This window comes from Mesocricetus auratus, unplaced genomic scaffold (assembly GCF_017639785.1).
Source record: "Mesocricetus auratus isolate SY011 unplaced genomic scaffold, BCM_Maur_2.0 Super-Scaffold_100033, whole genome shotgun sequence".
Classification (NCBI taxonomy): domain Eukaryota; kingdom Metazoa; phylum Chordata; class Mammalia; order Rodentia; family Cricetidae; genus Mesocricetus; species Mesocricetus auratus.
Genome location: NW_024429213.1, coordinates 8,043,994 through 8,068,280, shown reverse-complemented (window position 1 = coordinate 8,068,280; position 24,287 = coordinate 8,043,994). Strand labels below are relative to the sequence as shown.

Genomic DNA, 24,287 nt, shown 5'->3' with positions numbered 1-24,287 from the left:
CTTCTAGGAAGGAGTGTTCTCACAGAGGTTTTTCTTGTCTTACTAAGGACACGGGTGTTCATCATCAGAATCAGGGCTGGAGCCTTCAGCAGGGAGCCAAGACAGAACCCTGTGTCTTTTGCCTTTGCAAATTCAGAGTGTGAAAAAGAGCTAAATAAATTTATATCCCCTATACAAACATGAACGATTTAAGCACCAACTTGCTAAAGAACACTACTTTAATTTATCAGAGAAAATACTGTGCAGTTGAGAAGTGTAATCAAAATGCTAGTCTAGTTCTAGCTCAAATGGACTGTCAATAGTGGACTTTAAAAACTACAAGTTAAAAGTGACCTTGGTTAGTCCGACGACTTCTATTTCCTAACTTCTCTAAAATAGCCTGAAATTTGGGGGTTGTTTGTCCCTTCCCCCCATTTTTCTCTGCACACCAATTCTAGTCTAGAGGTGAAATACTGACTTTAAACATTCTTTAGATTATAGATAGATGCCAGAAAAATCTTTATGACTTGTAAATTTTTAGGCCATACCACATGTTAAAAATTCCTAATGAAGCATTAAAAAATGATCAAAAAGTGAAAATAGAGGAGGGGCCATTTATATGATATCATTAATTAAGAAAGTACTATTGAATTGAAGACTGAAGTTTAAGCAGAAAAGTAAAATGTTACTCTACTTAAAACATTTTAGGGCACTAGTGGTATGTTGTTTGGCCAAATCCTTGGGAGGATATGTGTGGATGTCTTCTTAAGGTTTACATCTCTAGTGATTGCCAAGTAAAATTTGGAATGAAAAATGTACTTTTAATAGAAATGTATCTAGGTAGGGTCTCATTATGTAGCCCTGGATGGCTTGGAACTCACCATACAGACCAGGCTGGCCTCTTACTTGTAGATATGCCCTTTTTTTTTTTTAACTCAGAGAGTTCTGTCTGCCTCTATCCCCCAGTATTAGGATTAAAGGTGTGTAAAACAATGCCCAGCTTACAGAAATAATGTAGTGATTAGCTTTCCAGACTAACTTATGAAAAGAAATGAAATAATTCATATATAAAATATTAAGAAAACCTCAAGCAAAGTGAATGTCACCCACTTCAAAAAGCTAAAACAAAAAGAAACCATCAGTCAGAAATATTTAAATATATTATAATTATAAGATGAATAAATCCTATAACATTGTGTCTGTAGTTAACACAAATTTTTTTATTGATAGTAAACACCATGTTGTGTTCTTAGCAAAATAAAACAATGGTTAACACTTAAAAAAAGACAGTGGGCCTGAGAGATGGCTCATTATATAAAGGCATCTTCAGGTAGGCATGTCAATACGAACTAAAAGGGATGTCTTATCAGATCTCTCTTCTCAGGGCTTGGAGAACCCTGTGGAAGAGGAGGCGGAAAGAGCATAAGAACCAGCAGATGTTGGAGGACAGCAAGAAAATAAGACCTTATAAATCAACAGGGTCAATGCATATATGAACTCACAGAGACCGAGGTAGCATGCACAAGGTTTGCGTGGGTCTGTACCAGATGGGGTCCTAGAGCTGAAAGGAGGAGTGGACACATGTCCCCATTCGTAAGCCATCTCCCATTGATAACCACTTGCAAATGAAAATTGAGTTTAACCCAAGGGATTCTTACTGGGAAAACAAACTATTCTTAAGGGTGGGCTGCATGACCAGCAGGAGATGGCCAACAGAAAGCAAACTCAGTGGTATCTTTGAAGGTTCCTTGTCTCATAATGTTGTGTCAGGACCTTTTTTTAAAATTTATCTTATTTTTTTATTTTATTTATTTATTTATTTATTTATTTATTTATTTATTTTTTGGTTTTTCGAGACAGGGTTTCTCTGTATTGTTTTGGAGGCTATCGGTCCAGCCCAGCCTCGAACTCACAGAGATCCGCCTGCCTCTGCCTCCCGAGTGCTGGGATTAAAGGCGTGCGCCACCACCGCCCGGCTTATCTTATTTTTTTAAAATTATACAAACACATTTGTTGCTGTTTTTCTTCTTCCCCTCCTTTCTTCTCTTTCACCCTGCAGTTCCTGTAACATTAGCACTTCAGTCTAGTGTTTTTGTAGGACTCCCGAGTGTGCAAACTAATGGGTCCTGTTTCGTGTGCCATCTCTTGGACTCTTTTCCTTCTGTTGGTTTGTTTTGTCCTGTTCTTATGTGTTAGTTTTGTTTTATTATTATCCCTTAGAAGCCTGTTTGTTTTCTAATGAGAGGCAGAAAGGGGGTGGATCTGGATGGGAAGGGAGGAACTGGGCAGGATAAAGGGAAGGGGACTTTTATGAATATATTATGTGAGGAAAAACATCTATTTTCAATAAAAGGAAAAAAATCACAAATTTAAAATGTTTCAAAATCAGAAATGCTCCAACATCTGAAATACCTTAAAAATACTGAATTACAAGTGGAAAGTTCCACATTTTAACTCACACAAGGGCTTGTAGTCAAATTCCAGGCACACTAAAGATGTTTCATAAAATTATTTTCAGGCTGTGTGTACATGATATGTTTGAATTATAATTGAAATTTATGTTTAGTCTTTGGTCCTAAATCCAAATTATCATTGTACGCAAATATTTAAAACTAAAAAAACCCTCAAATATAAAACACTTCAATCCTCCAGCAATTCAGATAACAGATGCTCAATCTGCATTACCAGGAACAATGACAACTGCTTCTTTTATTGAGCATTTACTAGATGCTAACTGCTAGTCAGAGACCTTAATGTAAATGTACTCATCTAACCTCAGCTAATTGTGCAAGGCTGGTGCCTCTGTACAGATGAGGAAAACAGACAACAGTGAGGTAAGAGCCACAGTTCTAGCTTTAGGATGACTTCATGGGTGGCGTGCAGGTATCTGGAGTGTCATCACTTTCATGGCTATATTGTAAGGAAGGTGGTCAGATAAAACTCCTCTGTGCCTGTGGTATGGCCTGATGCACACACACACACATACACACATCTAGAATTCCAAACTAAGGCCAACAGGAAGTCTGTGGCACCAAGTCTACTAGGAAGCTGCCAGTGCTGGTGTAGGGCTCGCGTAGCAGTCAGCATTGCCTCTGCACTTGGCCTAGGTAAGTCTTACTCTACCTACAGAGGCACACGCATGACATGTGTAGGAGTCACAGGCTTGAGGAGAGAACATATTTGATTTTCTCTTCCCCTGCTTCTTGAGACAGGAAGGAGAGGGAACTGTTTTTTTCCCCATGTAAAGTGAAGGGTACAGGGAGCGTCCAGAAAAGCCTGCACAGGAATTGGAAGTGGCAGACAGGAGAGCTCCTTGCATTGGTCTCGGGCCAGGGCTTTGCTGAGTTGCAGCAACTGACTGGCCCACATTGGCGCAATGGGGTAGCCTTGTTAAGGGGATCCTCGGGAGGCTCAACATGTGATATTTTAGGTCTTAAGTGAAAAGTGACTAGTGTCTGTAACCTCCAGTACATAAGGTAAGAATGTGTGCTTTCTATGAGTCAAATAAAGACCCAAGAGGGTAACCTGCCCAAGGCCATTCTGATGGAGTCCTGTCCAAGAGGATTGCCCACACAGAGCAGGAAGACCCAGAAATAGGGGCTATGGGTAATATCACAGGGCAGGATGAGAGTGTGCTTCTGAGGCTAGCAGCAGGCTGTGCCAACAATGCTAAAGCTGCACATTTGCACCTCAGGACAGCAGCAACTCTGGGAAGCCTGCCACATCAAGGGCATCAACAAGCAAAAAGGAAGTGGCTGTCTGATGTTCGTGATTATAGATCATGCTGTGTAAGGGTTTCTTTTTCTTCTCCTTGACCCCGGAGTTCTACAGTACAAGATAACAGGACACGGTGTACGTTGCACAATTATTTCCTCAAAAATTAAAAATTTGAACTTGTACATAGAAATTAGTAAAAAATGTAGAGCACCACAAAAATAAGCACAGCAGAAATACTTATTTTAGCTGTTTTTTAAGGAACCAGATACAATTTTTATTTGCTCCTGCTTACACACAAAATTAAACACATCTTGGCCATATTTCTTTCTTTCTTGGATCTTTTAAGTCTGCCTTACTTAACAAGATAGAGAAGACGTTAGATATCAATAAATTCTGTTCCTTCATTTTGAAGAAGATTCTAGAGTTTGGGTAAATGCCACCCAAACACACATGTATTAAAAGTCTTGTTTTCCAGCTGTGTCACCAGTGGAGGTGGTAGAACCTTTAAGAAGTGGGGCCTAGTAGAAGGATGTTAGGTCATCGGGGCTGTACCTTTGAAGTAGATACCGGTATTCCATTCCCTTCTCTTTACTTCTTGCATGTCATGAGACAGGAAGCCTCTTCTGCAATGATGTATTGCCTACCCACAGGCCCAAAAGCAATGGGGAAAACTGACCTGAAACCTCTAAGACTGTGAGCCAAAATACACATTTGTTCCTTTTTTAAAGGTGATTATCGAGGGATTCTGTCATAGCAACTAGAAGCTGACCAACGCAGAAGTGAAAATTAATGTCTACTCAGGTGAAATGCTGCACTTATGGTTACACAACCAGAGCAGCAGGGAATGATAACATGGCCTTTTGTCTCACACCAGATCTCTTGGGATTATACTAGAATTTAGTAATACATAACAACTAACAACCCGTGCTAGGGAGATGCCTTTAGTAATATTTGGGGTAAAACTGCAGAAAATGCTATTCATAGAACATGGAAAATGTAAAGCAAATATGATTTGGAAGTTATTAGTCAATCAATCGCAGATTTTGTCATGCTATGATCTTAGTCTAATTCTGGGCAAACAGAAGTGTTTTAGGCTTTAGAGGCTATCTAGTCTCTGTCACTACTATTAAAGCCTGCTGTGCTGTGTAAAAGCAACCGTTAACAACGAACAGATATGGCTGTGTTTTAATAAAATATTTCTCAAACAAGTGGTTGCCTGGATTTGGCTTGAGGGTGAGAACCTGTAACCTCTGCTGTAGAAATTTAAGTTCAAGGTGGTCTGGCAATGTCAAAAAAACCTTCTTTTTGTTATTTGCATTCCTTAAAGTGGAAGATAAAGAAGCATATTTATAAAGCTGGCATGCTGAAGTGCGTGGGGAAGAGGATAGGAAGATGCTAATAAATTATTCCTAGATGAAAAACAAGGATGTGGAACTCTATGACTGTTTGCATTGTTTTTCTAAGAATTTAGCTACTCAAGTTCAGCATATACATATTTATATCCAAGCCACACACATAACATCAGGGCACAAACAAGGAAATGGGAACAGCTGCAAGGGAAATGGGCTGTCTCACACCGTCACTCCAGACAGGCCTGTTCCCTGCCAGTCTTTGGCGCTGTGTCAGATACGACCACACACAGCCACATGGACACATTTCACCTCTGCCTCAGAGACAGAGAATAGGGGCAGCTCCATTGGCAACCTGCATTACACATTGCAGCTGTTACAAACAAAGCAGAGTAAACTCACTGGTGATATTCAATTCCTATCTCCTGAGCTCTCCAACAGAAAGATGAAATCAATTAATACATCACTTCTAATTTACTTGTAAGCATGAAATAAATCTTCTTTGTTTAAATCTCATACTCTATTACATCTCATTCTTGATTTTGTAGTCTTCAAAGAGCAATTAATGCTCACTGGTTTATTTATCATTGAACATTTAAAATAGAATTAGTGGGAAGGCACTATGAAATAACTATCCATGGGTTGTGTAACCCGTTTGCTTTTCTCCCCCACAGAGGAAACCATATCAAAGAACAATGACATAAACCACTTGAGACATTGTAACTCTTTTTTTTCCAAGACAGGGTTTCTCTGTGTAGCCTTGGCTATCCTGGAACTTACTATGTAGACCAGGCTAGCTTCAAAAGTCACAGAGATCCACCTGCCTCTGCCTTCTGAGTACTTGGATTAAAGGTGTGTGTCACCACCACCTGGCATGATTCTAGTTTTTACAACAAAACTATAAGCACGGACCAAAAACCGAATGGGCTTGTAGAGCTACAGAGGACACTGAAGTTCACTAGCAACCACTTACTATAAAGAAACTGAAGCAACTTCCTGTTGGAAAAGAATTCAAGTGTGTCATACTTAGCCACAAAATAATGAAATGTGCCTGCAATCCTACTAAGACAGATAACAAGAGTATGAGCAAGATTGCATGAAACAACAATGATGAGATAAGAAACAGACTATCTTATTAGGAACTTCCTTCACGGTTTCTGTGACTGTGAACCAAGTTCCAATGCCACACATTAGTGAACTGAGAGGTGATGGACAAAAGGATGTTTTTCACTTATAATACATTTGAAATACAGCAAAATGTTAAGGAAAGGTAGGAGATTTAATACTAAAATACAGGGAACTGACAAGCAGCTATCACAGATGATTTTTTTGAAGTTGTAAATTGGAGAAAAATTTCTGAGATCTAAACTCTAATTTCCTGCTCAAGTTAACATACCAACTTGAGATCTTTAGCATAAACGCCTCCTTGGGAGGTTTGACCAGAGGACTTCCTGGGAAAGCCCATCTCTTAAACATAAACAATTGGTATAATGAAACACGAGACAGTGCAGACAGCACTATGGGGCTGGTCACACATCCTTAGTATCATTAAACATGAGATAGTACAAAGGTAGTCCACACAGGTCTCAAAGAAATATTATGAAAGCTAAAATGGAATTTTCAAGAAACTTAAGGAGCTATAAATTTATAAACTCCAAGAAAAAATGTTTTACACATTTAAGAATGATTATGCATTATTGTGATTCCACGGTTTATAAAAGGATATCAAAACCACCAGGATACTTTTTCTTTTATGGAGTAAATATTTGCCTACTCCATTGGTACCCTTTTCCTCTAAAAACTTATATACTACAGAATTTTCAAATCTGTTCAATTAAAATATAGCTCCCTGTGTCTATCTGAGTGTATTCCATACATGTTCAGGTGCCCACTATGATGCTAAATAAAATAGGCTAGTCATGAAAAAAGCAAAAACTGGATTAGTGAGATACCTCAGTGGGTAAAGTTGCTTGCTTCAAAACCTGTTGACCTGAGATCAATCCTTAGAACCCACATGGTTGGAAGAAAAAGTCAATTCCTGAAAGGTCCAGATGCACTATGCACATGTCTGCCTAAGCAACACACACACACACACACACACACACACACACACACACACACACACAATTAAAAAAAACATTAAAAAAGGTCAGTATTGTGTGCCTCACTGAGGTTCTTGGAATAGTAATACTGATAGAGACAGTGAGTAGAATTATGGCTGCCATGAGCTAAGAGGGAGAGGTGATAGAGACGTTGTTTTACTTTTAGTCCAGTTGAGGAGGATGAAAGAATTCTGGAGACAGATGGTGGCAATGAGTGCACAATGATGTACGTGCACTTAGCCCCACAGTACTGTACACTTCAAATTGCTGAAAGTGGGGCTGGAGAGATGGCTTGAGAGAGCCCATGCCCTATGGTGGGATGCCATGCTCAGCCTTAATGCAGGGGGGAGGGGCTTGGTCCTGCCCCAACTTAACGTGCCAGGCTTTGTTGACTCCTCATGGGAGGAGTGGACTGGGGGGGGGGGTGGGCTGGGGCCCACCAACCAGCTAGCTAGTACCTGCCAAAGCTGATGACTGTTTGACACTGGTCGGGGAGGCTACCAGTAACTTGGCCTCCCAAGGTCCTCAGGGTGTTTCATTCCAGACATTGAAGTCCAGAATTCATGAGAAATAGTTTTGGCATTTCCTGACTGGCAAGGTTGTTACACATTCAAACTGTCGTAACTTATTTCTCAGACTCTAAGTGGCTAAAAAATTCTACTTCTTTTTTTCCTTTAGGAAACTTCTGAGTTCTAAAAATATTCTATTCCAAACATGTCTACTAAATCAATGTCATCTCAAAGATACAAGACAGTAAATCTAGAGTTGTAGTTTTCCAGGCTAGATGGAAAACTCGAACTCTCTCTAAGCAGTAAAGCAATACAATAAAGATGTCAGTCATATGCAATACGAGGGATTCCAGAACTTGTTTATTTCTAATGCAATACTTTAACATATTACTTAAAAAATACTACAGGCTACTTATGATGTAACATCTAAATTAAGCTACTCCTAGAGTGGGCTTTGTGGTTTTAGCAATTCATTTACTGGTTACAGTTTTAGAGAACAAGCTTAAGCTTTCCTACAAAATCATATTAGTTAGGTGGGACATCATATCACTACTGAGACAACAGCATTACATGCTAGCACTCAAGGGGTATGACAGATTGGGAGGGAAGTTTTGAAACTTAGTTGTCAAAATGTGCCAGAGATTATGAATGCACCATTTAACAATATTTTATAATACCTTACTTACAAAGTAAAAACTTATTCTGTAATAGGAAAACTTTTCTAAGAATAAGAAGACTGAGGATTGTTACGAAATAACATTTCAAAACACTCTTTAATCTGAAAAAATAAAACCATCAAAAATGATCAACTGACCATGCAAAGTACCACACAAATTCTGAGCCATCATTGATTTAAAAGACCACAAGAAGACAAAGACTATACTTTAGCGCTTATTTCCAAGAACATGAAGTAACTGACAGGATGACACTGAGTTATTTCCTGGTGGACTTGTACACTTAGCACTCACACCTGATTGAAGTGATAATTCAGAGTAAAGTCAGTTTTCCACATTGTACTGAGTTGAATTGTCTCTCCCCAAGTTCGGTTCTATTTAGAGCCCCAGAATGTAACATTTGGAAATGAAGGGTTTTCAAATGCAATTAAGATGAGGTATATTGGATCAGGGCCAGCTTAAACTCAATGGCTGGTATTTTTTTAAGGGGGTTACATGAAGACAGATAAAAGCACTGAAGACAATGACATATAAGGAACAGAGCAGAGCCTGGAGGGAAGTGTCTACAAGCCAAGGGATAGGGGCAACCCGCAAAAGTTTAAGTCGCTGCTTTAAACCACTTGATTTGTGATACTTTGATTTGGCAGCTTCAGCCAACTGGTACTCACATCAAATTGTATGTTACTAAAATCACTTATGGAGTGCATACATAAACCATCGTAACACTGGCACCTTAGAATTTTAAACAGAGGCTGAAAAAAGTTGACCCAAGTATGTCTCCCTCATGCCTCTCTCTATTTTTGCCTACAAAATGAGGAACAGTGTTCATGTGCTGGGACTATTTAGGCAGCAAATATATGGAGATTTTTGATTCATTTCTAACTATAGATTAAACTAGAATTCAAATTAGAACATAGCTTCCTTTGTAGAACCAGCGGTTTTCTTTTGTAAGTCCACACATAGTAACTGTAGAGAATGGTGTGATGTGCTCAGATGTAGACACTGGGCATATCAAATCAAGGTATTTAGTATATCTGTCACCTCTTACATTTATCATTTCTTTGTGGTAAGAATACTTAAGTCCTCTCTTGTAGCTATCCAGAAATAATCAATACAATATTGTCAACCAAAGTCACCCTACTGGGTAGTAGATCACCAGATCACATTCTTCCCAACAACTCTGGACCACTGGCCGACCTCTCCGCATACTTCCACCACGGGCATCCCCCCAGCTGCTCACTCTTCCTACTCAGTTTCTGTGAGATCACCGCTAGAACCCACATACGAGTGATATCACGCTGCATCTGTCTTTCTGTGTCTGGCTCATTACACGAATCATAAAGCTTTCCAGGTTCACTCATGTTGCTGCAAATGACAGGCACTTCAATGCCACAGTACTTTTGTTCCCTCCAAATTCTAATGAATGCTAAACTTGTTTAAATTTAAAGCCATGACTAGGGCAAACAAAACCCTCAGATGGTCTTCAGTCATCCTTAGGAACTTCTTACTGTTGTTTTGTCAACTTAAAACTTCTGATCTCAAACTTAGATACTTAGAGTGTTACTGGATTAACAAGAATAACATAAAATGGTTCCCCGAGACTCAGAAACCTGAAAGAATTCATGCCCCTCAAAACTATGCCAGTGGTTGTCACTACTAAAGACACCATAGAACAAAACAATTCCTACCAAGCATGGGGTATGAAGTAGTAGAAGAAAGAAATGTGGGTGAACAACGTTTTAAAAGTTTCTCCCCAAGAGCTGTTCATCCCTACTTTCTCTTGCTTTAAAATTTTAATTTGTTTACTATTATTATTGTGTGTGTGTGTGTGTGTGTGTGTGTGTGTATGTATGATGTGTATGTGTTTGTGGGGGGGGGTCCATGCTATTGCATGTGTGGGGAGGTCAGAGGCGATTTTATGGTGTTAGTTTTCTCCTTCCACTATGTGGGCTTTGGATATCAGACTTGGCAGCAAGTACCTTTACCTGCTGAGTCCTCTTATTGGCCCTTTTCTCTTTTAGACAGTCTTACAATATAGACCAAGCTGGCTCCTAACTTGTGATCCTCCTGCCTCAGTCTCCTGAATGCTGAGGATCAAAGCAAAGATCTTGTACATGCTAAGCAAGTGTTCTACCACTGATTTACACCCCCTCTATGCCTGTGTCTAAATCGTATTTTCTAGGTCCCTTACATTCTAGAGTCAGAGATCAATTATCTCCTTCCACTATGTGGGTTCCAGGGATTGAACTCAGGTCATTAAGCTTGGCAGCAAGCACCTTCACCTGCTGAGCCATCTTACCAGCTCCATGCTCATTTTAAAGACTTTATTTGGAATTATGTTTATATATATACACATATATTAATATATATATATATTTATATATGTGTATGTGTGAGTATATGCCTGTAAATACATTTGTCTATAGAAGCCAGAAGAGGGTGTTGAATCTCTTGGAGCCAGAGTTATAGGCAGTTGTCAGCTGTCAGATGTGGGTGGTGGAAACTGAACTTGGGTCTTCTGGAAGAACAGCAAGTGTTCTCTCTCCAGTTCTTACACATATAATTTAGAACTGCTTGTTATAGCAGCTAATGAGCTCCGATTCATATATACACTCTATAAAAAGCCAAAACAGGGAGGGGTAGATGACTCAGTGAGTAAAGTGTGCTCCATGTAAGCATTAGGGCTTGAGTTCAGAGTCCCAGAATCCATATAGAAGGCTGAACTCGGCTTTGTGTCTGTAACTTCAATGCTGGAGGATCCCTTCAGCTCACTGGTCAGTTGTTCTAGACAAATCAAAAAGTGGCAGGTTTAATGAGAGACCTGCCTCAAAAAATAAGGTAGAGAGTGAGCAAAGAAGACACTCCATGTCCATCTCTGGCCTCTACATGTATCACACAGCATCATAAATGCTACCCCCACGCCCACACAAATTCAAACTAAAGAAGGAAATTCTGATAATTTAAGTTGACAACATTTATGGACAGAAGCCACTGTTCAATAACTCTAATTATATCGTGTGAAACTGAAACATCATACAACATTCTTAGCTTTCTCCATAGTGGTCCTCATCAAAATGCGGCTCTACCGGACTTCAAAGGAAAAGATTTGTGTCTGACTTAGCTTGAGAAATGCTATTAAATACATGTCAAAAGGTTTCTTTCTTCAGAACATCTTAGCTCTGTTACTATAATTATACCCACTCTGAATCCTATACTTCTTTAGTCATCAAATAACCAATCAGTTCAAGTCTTTTCTCCTTTTCTGCCATAGTATTACCTAGCAGAAGAATGCTCTATAGAATATCCTGTAAAGTTTTGCTTTAACGTAATCTGCACCCTAGAGTAGGTGAATCAAGTAGTACCAAACAGTTCTACATCTTCCAAGCAAGTTTTGTTCTCTTATTAAGGCAAAGAGCTTCCTACAAAAATGGCTGACATCTACTCCTACTATGGAACCATCCAAGATTTCACTGTAGAACTCAATCAAGTTTTCTGACACTACACTGAAGGTAGGCATGGACCGTCACTTTCTGTTCCTATTCCTTTCTTTTTCTTTTTTCTCATTACGCAGTCTTGGCTGATCTGGAACTCTCTACGTAGACCAAGTTGGCCTCAGAACTACAGAGATATGGCTGCCTCTGCCTCCCAAGTGCTGGGATTATAGGCATGGGCCACCACACCTGGTATAGCTTCTGTTTCTTTTCTTTTTTCTTTTTGGTTTGTTTCTTTGTGCCCTAATCGGCTGTCGAAGAAGCCTGCCAAATTTAATGATGGAACATCCTCTTATGTTTGAAGAAGACACCAAATTTATGAATCCCAGTGTTCCAGCAATATTAAATATTCATGTGTGTGAATATATCTAGTCCACTGCACAGTATCTCATTTGTTTTTATCACTTCTATATGCATTCCTGAGGAATAATGTTTTAAGGCAATAGGAAGAAATCACTGTTAAGACAAATAATTTATTATAATAGAAACAAAAAATGCCTTGGGAAATTAGGGCTGCATTACACTCTTTAAAAAACTCACTCATCACTTGAATACACACATTATTTATAAATATAAGTAAATACAATTTCCCCATAGTGGCTGGTAAGGATATACTGCATTTGTACTACACATATGTTTTACTTTAGTTTGGAATCTGTACTATATAGTTTGCCCCATTTTTTATAGATCCAAATTGAAAACAGAGTGCTATGTTAGAGATCTAAGAATCCCTATAAAGCAAAAATGTCTGCCAAATACTAAATGTTCTCCAAACAAGAAAACTAAAAAGATGAGACTTACATCTAGCAGTGTGTGAAGATGCTGATCCTGGAAAACACTGTGTAGAAAATCTAGGTCCTTTTCACTGCAGTCTGTAAGTGCGTGGATCTCTTCCAGGCTGTCCAGCACCTGAGAGACGGCTCCTGGGGGGTGAAATGGAAAAGAAACTGCTAGTACATCATCAATGTCACACGAGATTGCAACCTTAAGCTTGCGTTTATTAAACACGGAAGGCTTACGTGTTTATTAAGGAGAGGCTTAAATGTGCTTCATGTCATTTAAGGGCAGAATATTTTAAGTGCTTATGTTCTCAACAAAGTATTTGTGTATTTTGTTTTTAAAAGTGAACTTAAGCTTGCATATTTAAATTAAAGCACTCTGTCAACATAACTCGGCTACTAGGACAGAAGATCTGGGTGCAGCAAGGTATACATCTGCTAGACAGTAAGGGTATTGGAGCCCCAAGGCATTTGCAATATTATAGAAACAACACAGGTAGACCTTTTACACAGGGCATTCCATCAGGAACTGAGAGAACAACCAACTATGGATATGAGGCACAGACCATCAATTGAGAGCTGTTGCTGCTTAAAATATGCTTGAAATTTTTGAAAAAATAGTTTTAGTTGGCTAAGACCTCAGTCAATTTTTTTCCCTTTTAAAACTATACATATGAAGTCAGGAGAACCAAAGTCATTCTCATTGTCTCAGGACCTTATACAGACCCACAGACAAAGGGATGGTAGATAAACAGGCATCCAAATACCACATGAAAATTTTTAGGAAAGTCATTTTGTAGGGCAAAGAAAATGAAGTGTTATCAGTCTCCTTACATTTCCTCAGGACCACTAGGCAGGTATCATTAGTGAAAGGTACATGTGAGCATTATTAAAGTCATTTATACAGCCTTAAAGAACCAATCACCTTGTTTTACTCTACAGAAGATATGCAAATATACATTCCATGAAAAAGAATCCCAAGAGGCACATTTGTATATAGCAAGAAAGTCTAAGAACAAGTGCTTCTTTCATTGTCAGTTAAGTCTTCAGATCAGCAGTTCTCAGCCTGGTGGGGGATTTGGATTTTTTCTTAACGTCTGGGGCTATTTTGGTTTGTCACAGTAGCAGAAGGGAGGGTGGCTATTGGTCTGTGGTGGTAGAGGCTAGGGATAGTACTGAATCCGCTCCAAGGTCTAGGACAGCACCCTCACAACAAAGAGTTGCCTGACCCAAAATGTCAGTGCTAACTTTGAAAACCCTGTTTCAGACAACAGTAACAGTTTCTAGTTCTTGTCTCAGATCCCATCCATTCCAATGAGCTCATTGGTGAGAATGTAAATCAGTGTTATTCCCCAGAAGGTAATCTGGCAACATATGTCAAGAAACCTTAAATGCTAATGTATTTAAACTTGCTAATTTCACTTACAAAAATCTACCTTAAAGAGAAAACCAGGATTCTGTACAAGGATATTTAACATATAAATGGAAGATAAATCTAATAGATAATGATTAAATTATAGGATGCTCATATAATGAATATACAGCTGAATAAAAATTGTTTTTGAAAAATTAAAGATAGAGGAAAATTCTCATAAAATTTAGAAAAGTAGAAAACACAACCATGTGACACGTTTCCTAATTATGGTAAAAAGAAAACCCAGACAGACAGATAGACAGACAGACAGACACACACACACACACACACACACACACAGAGTGTAAAAAATAGAACTAAATACACCAGAAGTGTAACAGTAGCTATCTTTTCCCTACTTAGCTCTTCCTGTTCTTATCCATATGGTCCAAGGTTTCTACAATAGCAAAACAAGTTGCTACCTAACCTACTGATTTTCATAGCATTATTTAGCTACATTAAAGTTTTGGTGTTTAAGTCATAAATCATGTGGCTATACATATGGAAATTACTGTGACTATTAAAAAACGTCTTTATTTTGGGACAGTTATAGATGCAATGCACTTGTAAGAAAAATCACACAAAGATTCAAGTTTATCCAGTCTCCTCCAATAGTATCATATGACAAAACCTTAGAAGATACCACAGTCAGGATGATGACATAGGTACAAGCTACAAAACTTTCATCCTGACAAGGTGCCTTCATTTTGCCATTTTGGTGATGCTATATAAATGAAACCAGACAGCATATAACCATTGGAGACTGACTCTTTTTTTAAACCTAGCATACCTCTGTGCAGCCATTCAGTTTGTTCCTCTTCGCTGCTGAGTTGCAGTTCATGACATGAATATGCCAGTTTGACCATTTATTTGTTAAGAAGTAACTAGTGGTACTTTTAAATTTTGGAAATTAATGCCTATCAAGCTATTGAGATTTTTACCAGAAACATAAGTAGATATTGAATGGGATAAAAAGATACAAGGTAGAAATCAGTTCTCATTGCCTATGCTAGTCCTGAAGATGTATGGACACAATCTATTGCCTTTTACCTGCTCTTAGGATTTTTACTTTGCTCAACGTAGCAACAAACAAAACCCTCAAAGAACAACAGAACCCCCCCCACCACCCTGTAAAGTAGCACAGAACCAACTTTGTTCATCCTTACTGAAAGATCTGAAAAGTTAAGAGAACATGTAGAAAAAAAAAACTAGTCCCCAATGTCCCCATGAATCTCGGATTCCCTAAAGTACATCATTACTAGCAGATTAAATGATACTGGGGTTATCACATTTTTAAAACCAGGTCTAAAGCCCTGAACTTATGAAACTTGGGTGTATGCACTCATGGCATATACACCCTCTATACACATATAATTAAAAATAAATAAAATAATTCATAATAATGGCAGCTCCTAATTCTTTAGATTGTATTATTTGCCACCACATAAAGGCAAACATCTTTCTAGATACTACTTTCAGAAGGGTCCAATAAGGTTCCAGCTAGAAAGTGGTTGAACCAGTGCTCAGCTTTGGATTTGTCTAGCTTCAAAGTCCAAGCTTTGCCCAACTTCCTATACTAATTGGCTATGCTAGGAAGCACAGAGAAAACTTTTACAATTATGGTTCATGCATATATATGGACGTTGGTAAAGAATTTGACCATATTGTGTCAACCCATAACCAAGTTCCTTACTGAATTGAATGTTTCTCCTTTGTGCCAGGTGCTAGGTAGGGGCTTCAAAGAAAACAGAAATATGCTCTCAAGCCTCAAGGGGCTCTCAAGTTGGTATATACAGGAGGCAAACTACACACCTTGAAGTGAAAGTTCCTGGGACAGGGTTGGGGAGGAAGAGGAGAATGAGCAGGAAATCCCTGCCTTAACCAGGGGATGAATCTGTTGATGGGGCCACTGGATGGATGCCTTTCTGAAAACATTGAAGGCATCTGTTAGCCTCCATCCCATGGCCTCCAATGGTCTACTAAGTCTCTGTCACTTCTGGAGTGACTTACAGTCATAGCTTATACACAAATGGGGTTCATTTAATGTACTCTCCCTCATGAAAGGGGGCATTTCTCCAGTTGTACTCAAGTCACCTACTTACAGCCCTGAAGAAAGGTCTCTAATTTTAACTTTCTGCAATTATGTAGGATAATTGTTTCATTTAATTTTTCTTTCATTTTTCAAACTGAATAAATGGTTTTGCTCTAATCTTAATTTTTCTTTACCTTTCCACTGTTATTATTATTATTATCATTATTACTGTTACATTCCCAGCTGGGGATTGAAGCCCAGGCTCCACTGATGGCTGGCAGATACTCTTCTACTGAGCGACACTCCACCCCAAACTGTGACCATTTCAATAGCTTCTTTTTAAAGTCTTATAATTTCTTTATTTCTGTTTGTGTTGTGTTTTTTGGAGGCGGGGTCTCACTATGTAGCCCCCGCTTGGTCTAGAACTTAAAAGAGAACCTCCAGCCTCTGCTGTGCTACCATGGCCTGCAGTCTTGTTATTTTTTTCTTTGGGGTTGACCAACAGAAGCGCAAAACACATTTTGGGCTCCCAGATGTGCACAACTAGCATCTCTAACCAAGCCCATCTAAAAGGTACATAGTTTTTCAATGACAGAAAAAAGGTAAGAAACAAAAATTAACATGGGGCTGGAGAGCTAGTTTAGTGGCTACACTTGCAGAGGACCCAGGTTTGATTCCCAGCAGTCACATAGTGGCTCACAACCATCTGTAACTCCAGTTTTAGGGGATATGGTGCTTCTTCTGATCTTTTTGTATACATGTATATACACGCGCGCGCGCGCACACACACACACACACGTAAAAACATTCACACACATAAATAAAATAAATAAACCCTAGTTAAAAAACAAATGGACACAAAGATTTTGGTAGGTCTTCCCCATTGCTATTGCTTCTGATTTTAAATAGAGGTACTAGTGGTAATCAAACACACAAATGGTTAAGCTGTTACTACTATTGATTTTATATTGTCATATAGGACTTTTTCAAAGATGGAAAATGATACTTTTCCTATAAAAGCCTGGAGTAAATTTCTAACTACCTTAAAGAAACAAATCAGCCAATAAGTAGTCCACAAGTTCTCCCTAGGAGACAACTGCAGGAATCCTATTTGCTTTTGTATTCTGGGCTGTACTTTGTAGAGTATGTGGTTCAAAAGGATACTTTATCAAATACTTCTTGATTACAAGTATTTTTCTATTTTTTTTATTTCAAGCTTGCTTCACATGTCAATCCCAGCTCTCTCTCTCTTCCCTCCTCCAGGCTACTACCCAATCCCCACTCCATTCCTCAGGGAGGGTGAGACCTCTGTGGGGGATCTCCAGAGTCTTCCATTTCATCCAGGGCAGGGCCCAGGTCCTTCCCCAAGAGATCAATCAGACTGAGAGAGCATCCTTCACTGTGGGAGGGGCACCCAAAGTCCATCTGTATGCCTGGGACAAACACCAATCTACCACCCAAGGCCCCACTGATTGTCCAGGCCTCCTCACTGACACCCACATTCAGGGAGTCTGGATCAGTCCCATGCTGGTCTCCCAGCCATCAGGCAGGGGTCCAAGAACTCCCCCTTGTTCAGGCCAGCTGTTTCTGTGGGATTCACCAGCCCAGTGTTAACCCCTTTGCTCATCACTCCTCCCTCTCTGTCACTGGGTTCTAGCAGTTCAGTTCAATGTTTAGCTGTGGATGTCTGAATAAATTATGAAGATTTTATAGTTAAGTATTAAAATAGAAGAGCTAAGGTTAAAATAGGAGATTTTAGAGCTAATTACAATTATCCATAGAAAATATTTTTATTTTTTGGAGACAGAATCTGACTATATATATAGCTCAGGCTGGCCTCAAATTCCTGATCTTCTTGTCTCAGTCTCCCAAGAGATGGGGTTACAGGCGTGAGCTAGCATGCCCAGATAAAAACCATAGTGGAAATTATTTTTTTATTCTTGCTATCTTATGTGATTTTATAATAACCCTGTTATGTAAGTAAATGTTTTTATATTTGAAAAACTGGAGGCTTATCAGCATTCAATAACCTAGCCAAGGGCCACTCTCAGGCGGGAGTAGAGGAATGAATCCTAGCACCAACTGTGACTCCTGTCCCAGTGTGCTCTCTATAAACTCAAAGCACATATGACCTCAGCAATGCCCCCAGGTCACATTGCAGTAATGCTGTACTCCAATTTCTATTCTCTTTTCATTTCATTTGCATTTACCATATAAGGTTCTTTTCTAGCATTTGATCCAAATTCTTACACTGATACATTTACAATGATACATTTGCAATGATATCCTGGTTTAGGATAATACTTTACACAGTTCATTCAGTAATCATGTGTTTCTAAAAATTCAGGTTGAAAATCATACACTTGAATTGTAAACATTTCTACTTTTCCAAAGAATCTTGCTTCTCAGAAAGTTTTTCTGAAAAGTGTTCTCTTGCTACTATGAAAACAAATAGTCAAAACAGCATAAATATATCAGCTACCTTAAAATGTTTTCTAGGCCTATTTATTTAAAGAGGAATATGTTTTTAAAGTCAATAAAATCTTTGGATCCAGAACAGTTTCATTTCAAGAGTGGAAAAGTCTCACAAAAAATTACCAAGTAAAAATAAACCCAAAAGGACAGCAGAAAAATAAACAGAATAATATTTAAACTATGAGGTTCTCAGAGTCAGTGTAGGTTGAGTCCCTCTCACCCATCACCTCTTCCCACATAGCAAACTATGAACAATTCCAAACGGGCAGAAAGTCTGACAACCACCCAGTTCACAGAGTTCTTAACAGCTTTCTGTACTGCTCTATCACATACGTGGATAGTCAGCTAGCCATCTGGCAATTCATTGTATTTCTCATCCCTGTCAAAATGGCAGAGTGGCCAACACTAGTTACTTCACTCTTAAACAGTTCAGCAAAGATTTCAATTCTTACCCAGGCAAAATTGAAATACAGCAAAGTATACAAATCTCAAGTTCACCATTCAGTGGGCTTTGCTGTCTCGATGTTCACCTGGCAGTTATTTCAAGAAAGATCTGTGTGCATTTCTCGTATACATGTATAGCTATGGAACTTGGTAACACTGGCAAATGCAGCATGGGAATGCAACTCACTTCTTCTGAAGGGTAAGCCATACCTTCTAGTGCCTATTTCAGGAGTGGTTCATTAACACAACACTATACACACACTCTCACTGCCCAATCAAAGCTCTCTCTTGCAAACATGATACCTTTTTTTTAAAGACAGGGTCTCATTATGTAGCTCAGGCTGGCCTTGAATTATGATTATCCAGTCTTAGTCTCATTGGGTGCTGGGATTATAGGTGGGAACTCTGTCCCCAGCTATGCAACATAATGTTTAAAATTTTGTTTTGCCAGATTTGGAGGCACATGTCTTTAATGCCAGCACTCATGAGACAGAGGAAGGCAGATCTCTGTGAGTTCAAGTCCAGCCAGGGCTACATAGTGAGACCTGGTCTCAATTTTTTTCTTTCTCAAAAGTGTACTTTATTAAGTTAAATTCACCAATTTATATGTACACTGTCATCACTCAAAAATATTCCCAGTGTCTAACTGTAGTCTGTCTCTTCTTACCCCCTCATAGCCAACAGCTTTTATTTTCAACGCACAAAGCAAATTTGGGCTTTTAATCAAGCTATGAGAAATAAGAAATTCCACAATGTAAACTGTATTTTAAACTGTGGCATATGCACTATAAGCAATTCCAGTTCTGAAAATTTATATATAATGGTACATATCTCAGACTCTTTATGTGTGTAGATAATGGTATAGGTACCTCAAAAATGTATTAGCTTAAGTTTCTTAAGGAACTCTACATATATGTTTCATCAGCATATTGAGGCTACAATTCTAGTGGCATCATGTTTATTAAAATAGTCTGTTTCCAAGTATTCTTCATTTTTATTTACTTATTTTTTGAGACAGGATATCACTATACAGTCCTTGAACTAATAGAGAGATTTGTCTGCCTCTGCTTCTCAAATGCTGGGATTAAAGGCATGCAACAGTAGACATAAGTAGTAAAACATGTGACCGTAGGCATAAATAGTAACTTTTTGGGCATTATTTTTTCAAAGTACTTTAACAATATTCTGCTAGCCCTTAAATGCTCATTTGTGCACAGTTTTATACAGATTGGTACACATGACTGATAGGATGCTCATTCTCAATTGTGATGTTAGCTGTGGCTGATTAAACAGGATAGCGAGAGGAAAAGGAGAGAGAGAAGGGAGGAAGAGATTGATTGTTTGATTGATTTCCATTTTTACAGGCACCAGCATGGATATATAGGTAGCTGCTGGACCCTTAAGGTCCTGTCACCTGCTATCCCTACTGTTTGTGATCAATTACTTTTCCTGGCATGGGGACTGAGCATATAGAATGTTACTTCTGTGGCAAGGTTGAAAAATTGTTCCCTGTCTTGGGAAAACAAGGGAACAACTCTTTAGTCATTTGTGTTGGGGCAGCAAGCTGCCAGGTTGTGAACAGCCTTGTAGACAAGGCCACAGCCAGTGAGGAACAGAAATTTTCCATTAACCACTGGGTGGCTTTCAAAGTCATGCCTCCAAAGGGGGATGGCAGCTGTGGAGTGCCATCGCAAGACATCTTGAGGCAGAGGCACTTAGCAAAGCTACGCCCACACTTCTGACACATGGGTGCTTTGGGGAGGAGGCACAGATCACTCAGCCACAGATCGCTAGTATATGGTGAGGTTTTTGTAGCTATAAATATCAAATGGAATAAAAGTGACCATGAATTTAATTGTTAGCACTCAGATTTTCTAATTTATCTTTGTCTCTTATTTACTTTCCTTTAGGAAGCATCACTTTGAGGCAAAGCTATATTTTGCATTTTGAATACTGACATTGATGCAATCTACCCATGTTATCTGGACTGTCTCAGTTTTACTTACTTATGTGTGCATATTTCTTATCGATCAATTTTCTCACATATTCAAATTACTTTTTTTTTTTTACAATGAAAACATACCCATCATTGCTCTTCTTTGTTATTTAGTTTTTTGAGACAGGGCCTCACTCCATAGTCCAGACTGGTCTCCAACTTGTGACCTTTCTGCCCCAGTCTCCTGAGTGCTGGGGCTGTACCACTGTACCTCTGTGTCTTCCAGTCACTATAGCTGATGGTGAAGTTGTTAAAAGACTTGATTTCAGGGCTTACTTTACAGCCCAACATTGATAAACAGAATGGACCCTGTATCAGTAATAAAACCCATTTATGTGTAAAGAAGCTGTCAAAAGAAAACTTGGTTACCCCTAAAGTTTTCTTGAAAGACAACTTCAAAATAAAATGTTACCCTTTTCCCAGAATATATTTGTGTTTGAAATTCACATGTGAAATATTAAGTGTGGTCTCCCCCCAACTTTTGAAAGAAGCAAGAAATGAAGTTGAATGACAATGCCTCAGGAAATCAATATATATACACAAGGTCTCCTTTTATGGTTAGACAGTATTAAAATTCACATTTAAATATCCAAACACAAACAGCCATGGAAAAAGTCAAGCCAACTATTAACCATGCAAAGCCAAACACTTTTGCATAAAGATAAACCTTAGAGGTAAACAAAGGGATACCTACTTTCTGCTGCTAGAAGTCCTAGGAGGAAGGCAGCATATGGACAAAGGACAAACATGATTTTAGAGCAAGCAGGTTATCAAGCCACAGTTGGGCCTACTAGATAAGCCACAAGCACAGCCTCCCCAGGCAATCCCCCCAAAATTTCAGACATCAATTACTGGGATCTAATTCTAAATTCTTTGCTTTGGAATATGAGAACAATCTATTTCTATTTTGAATTAAGTACCAAAGCAACAAGATACTGCTTACCATAAGATTAACCTTAGATAATCTAGTAAACGCATAATGAAGTTCAATAATTGAAATAGAAAAGCATTTTTCATCAAAAAATTGTTTTACATTACAATGATACACTTAAACATGCCCAACTTTTCTTTGGATGACAAGTTGGGGAGCTAATTAATTTTTAAACTGTGATTTTAAATACTCACATTTTCTCAAATGCATACTCATTACAATAATAAACTTTAATTAAAGGAAACAATATGCCATATTTTGTGAGCAAGCAGCTTTAGTCCCTGTTCTCAAATTTCAGATGTTGTAGAGAGAATTTTAAGAAATTTTCTGAGACAAAATTGGGATTGCCAATTACTACTTTCATGAGGCTTATTAAAAAATGTACCTACATATCAGTTCATAAGAATAGAAAATGCATTATTTAAGGTAAAATACCAAGACAGTCTGTGGAAAGAATGGGCAGCTGGGGAAATTCTGTTCCCTGTCTTCTCAGCCCTTCCTGCCCACCCCCAGCACCACCCTACAAGTATAGGTTCTACAGCCATTTCTTTCTCTTGTCTTGGGCTTGGATGTACTTGCAGGTAACCACATAAAGGGCTTCTGGTTTTGTAGTGTAAAGTAAACCCGTACAAATTCAAACAGAAAGACAGAGGAGAGGATAACTTTGGGAATTTAAAGTAAACAAGCATAAGGATAAACAGAGAAGACTTTAGGTTTGAAAATTAATGAAACTACTAAAAATGAGATGGAAGTAATGAAAAACAAATGTAGATATTTTCATTTACAAAAGTGCAAAGCTCTATTTGAGTCTAGATAAAATACAGAAATGGCTCTCTGCAGCTGATGCACCAGTGTTAGCTGCAGAGAGGACATGGGTTGGCAGATGGCTGCTTGGTCAGTAATGCTGATTAGGGCAGAATGCCTTCCTCAGAAAGACTTAGTATTAAAAATTAATTTTAGAAATGTATGAATAATTTCTGATAGTTATGTGAAATATGTAGGAAAATGTTACACTTTCCTTTAAAATTCTCCTTTGCTTTTGTCTACTGACTACATAAAAATTTCCTCTTCATGAGGTAGTGATTTACATTTAGATTTTATTTCTTCTACTTTTGTTTGTAGCACCCAGATTGCACCACTGGAAAAAATCCTTTACAGGTATTTACCATAGCCATTTAAATATATGCTACTTAGAAGATCATGAAGTTCCCAGAATTAAAGAAAAGACAAAGGAGAGAGTACAGGAAAGGGAAGTCAAGAAGGAGAGGAGTGCTCACTTGTGAATAATTAATATGAAGTCTTGCAGGGTAGCCTGCAAGATGGCAGAGGAAGTTTTGCTGTTGTTGTTGCTTAAACAAAACCGTATACTAAAAAAATTGTTTCAATCAAACCACTTAAAGATTGTACTGAAGAAGGGAAAATGTAGGTGGTAAAAACATACTTAATATAAATAAGCATGTCTATGAGTATAGATGATTTCTTTCTGTGAAGAAAAATTTCAACTCTTCCAGAAAAAGAACATTCTCAGTGGGTAGAGGAAAATACTAATTAATGGCAAATTCTGGAGATTAGGTCTACAAAAAGTGATTCACAAGGACTACGATGTTTTCTAAGCCCATTTCAAAAGACAAAAGTGATGGTATAGACGTTGACCAGAAATTACAAAGAGATAAGTTATTCTAAATATAGTACAAGTTGTGACGCTATCATGTCATCACCAATATTAAATAAAATCCATGTCTGGATCCACTCTCCCTAAATAAGGTTAACTGTAATCTGCTGAACGCCAGAAGAGATATGTTCAAGCTCTAAAAACTGTCCAGGGAATGGGAGCAAAATATAGTAGGGAACAAAGGGCAGAGACAAACTGGTCCAGAGCATGTGTATAATGACGACCATGGCCCAGCCCAGTGCACCAGAAGGGCTCAGGTAGCTTCTAAGGCAGCACAAGAGGAAGCCTCTGGGCTTTGTCTCCAGTCACTTCTCTAAGCTTCTGAATGTGTTTGGAAATCACCTTCACTCGAAAGAGGAAGATTCATATCCCGCTTGGTAAAAGTCAAAAGGAGGAAGCGCACACCTGCTGGACTGGGAAGGTCAGTGCTGTCATTGTGCATATGGCGTAGGCACACTGATTGCTAAGAGAGTGTGAGTCTCTATGTGCATGGAGACAGAGCAGAAGCAGAAGCACTGACAGGCATTCCCAGACCCACCAGGGAAAAAGCCTTCATATTGCTGCTGTAGGAGGGGCTTCAAGCCTGGATTCTAATGCTCATACACAGATATTGAAGAAGACAGTTTAAGCATATGAGAACCATTCAGAAGGACAAATTCTACCACATAAAAATTGTCTCCAACAGAAGTAAAGCTGAGGCCAGATGACACACACCTCAGGAGT

At 38.7% G+C, this 24,287-nt stretch overlaps 1 protein-coding gene across 11 annotated transcripts in view; it reads right to left on the bottom strand.

Annotated features, from left to right (window-relative positions):
- Cask (calcium/calmodulin dependent serine protein kinase) overlaps positions 1–24,287 on the bottom strand; it is a 315,809-nt gene that overhangs the window by 56,013 nt on the left and 235,509 nt on the right. For 6 of the 11 annotated variants that reach the window (XM_040733752.1, XM_040733757.1, XM_040733756.1 and 3 more), the window contains exon 11: positions 12,623–12,744. In XM_040733752.1, coding sequence (XP_040589686.1) covers positions 12,623–12,744 — 122 coding nt within the window. Of the gene's footprint in view, positions 1–12,622; positions 12,745–21,655; positions 21,674–24,287 lie in introns of all 11 variants that reach the window. The other 5 variants (XM_040733749.1, XM_040733750.1, XM_040733751.1 and 2 more) reach the window with 1 other exon arrangement.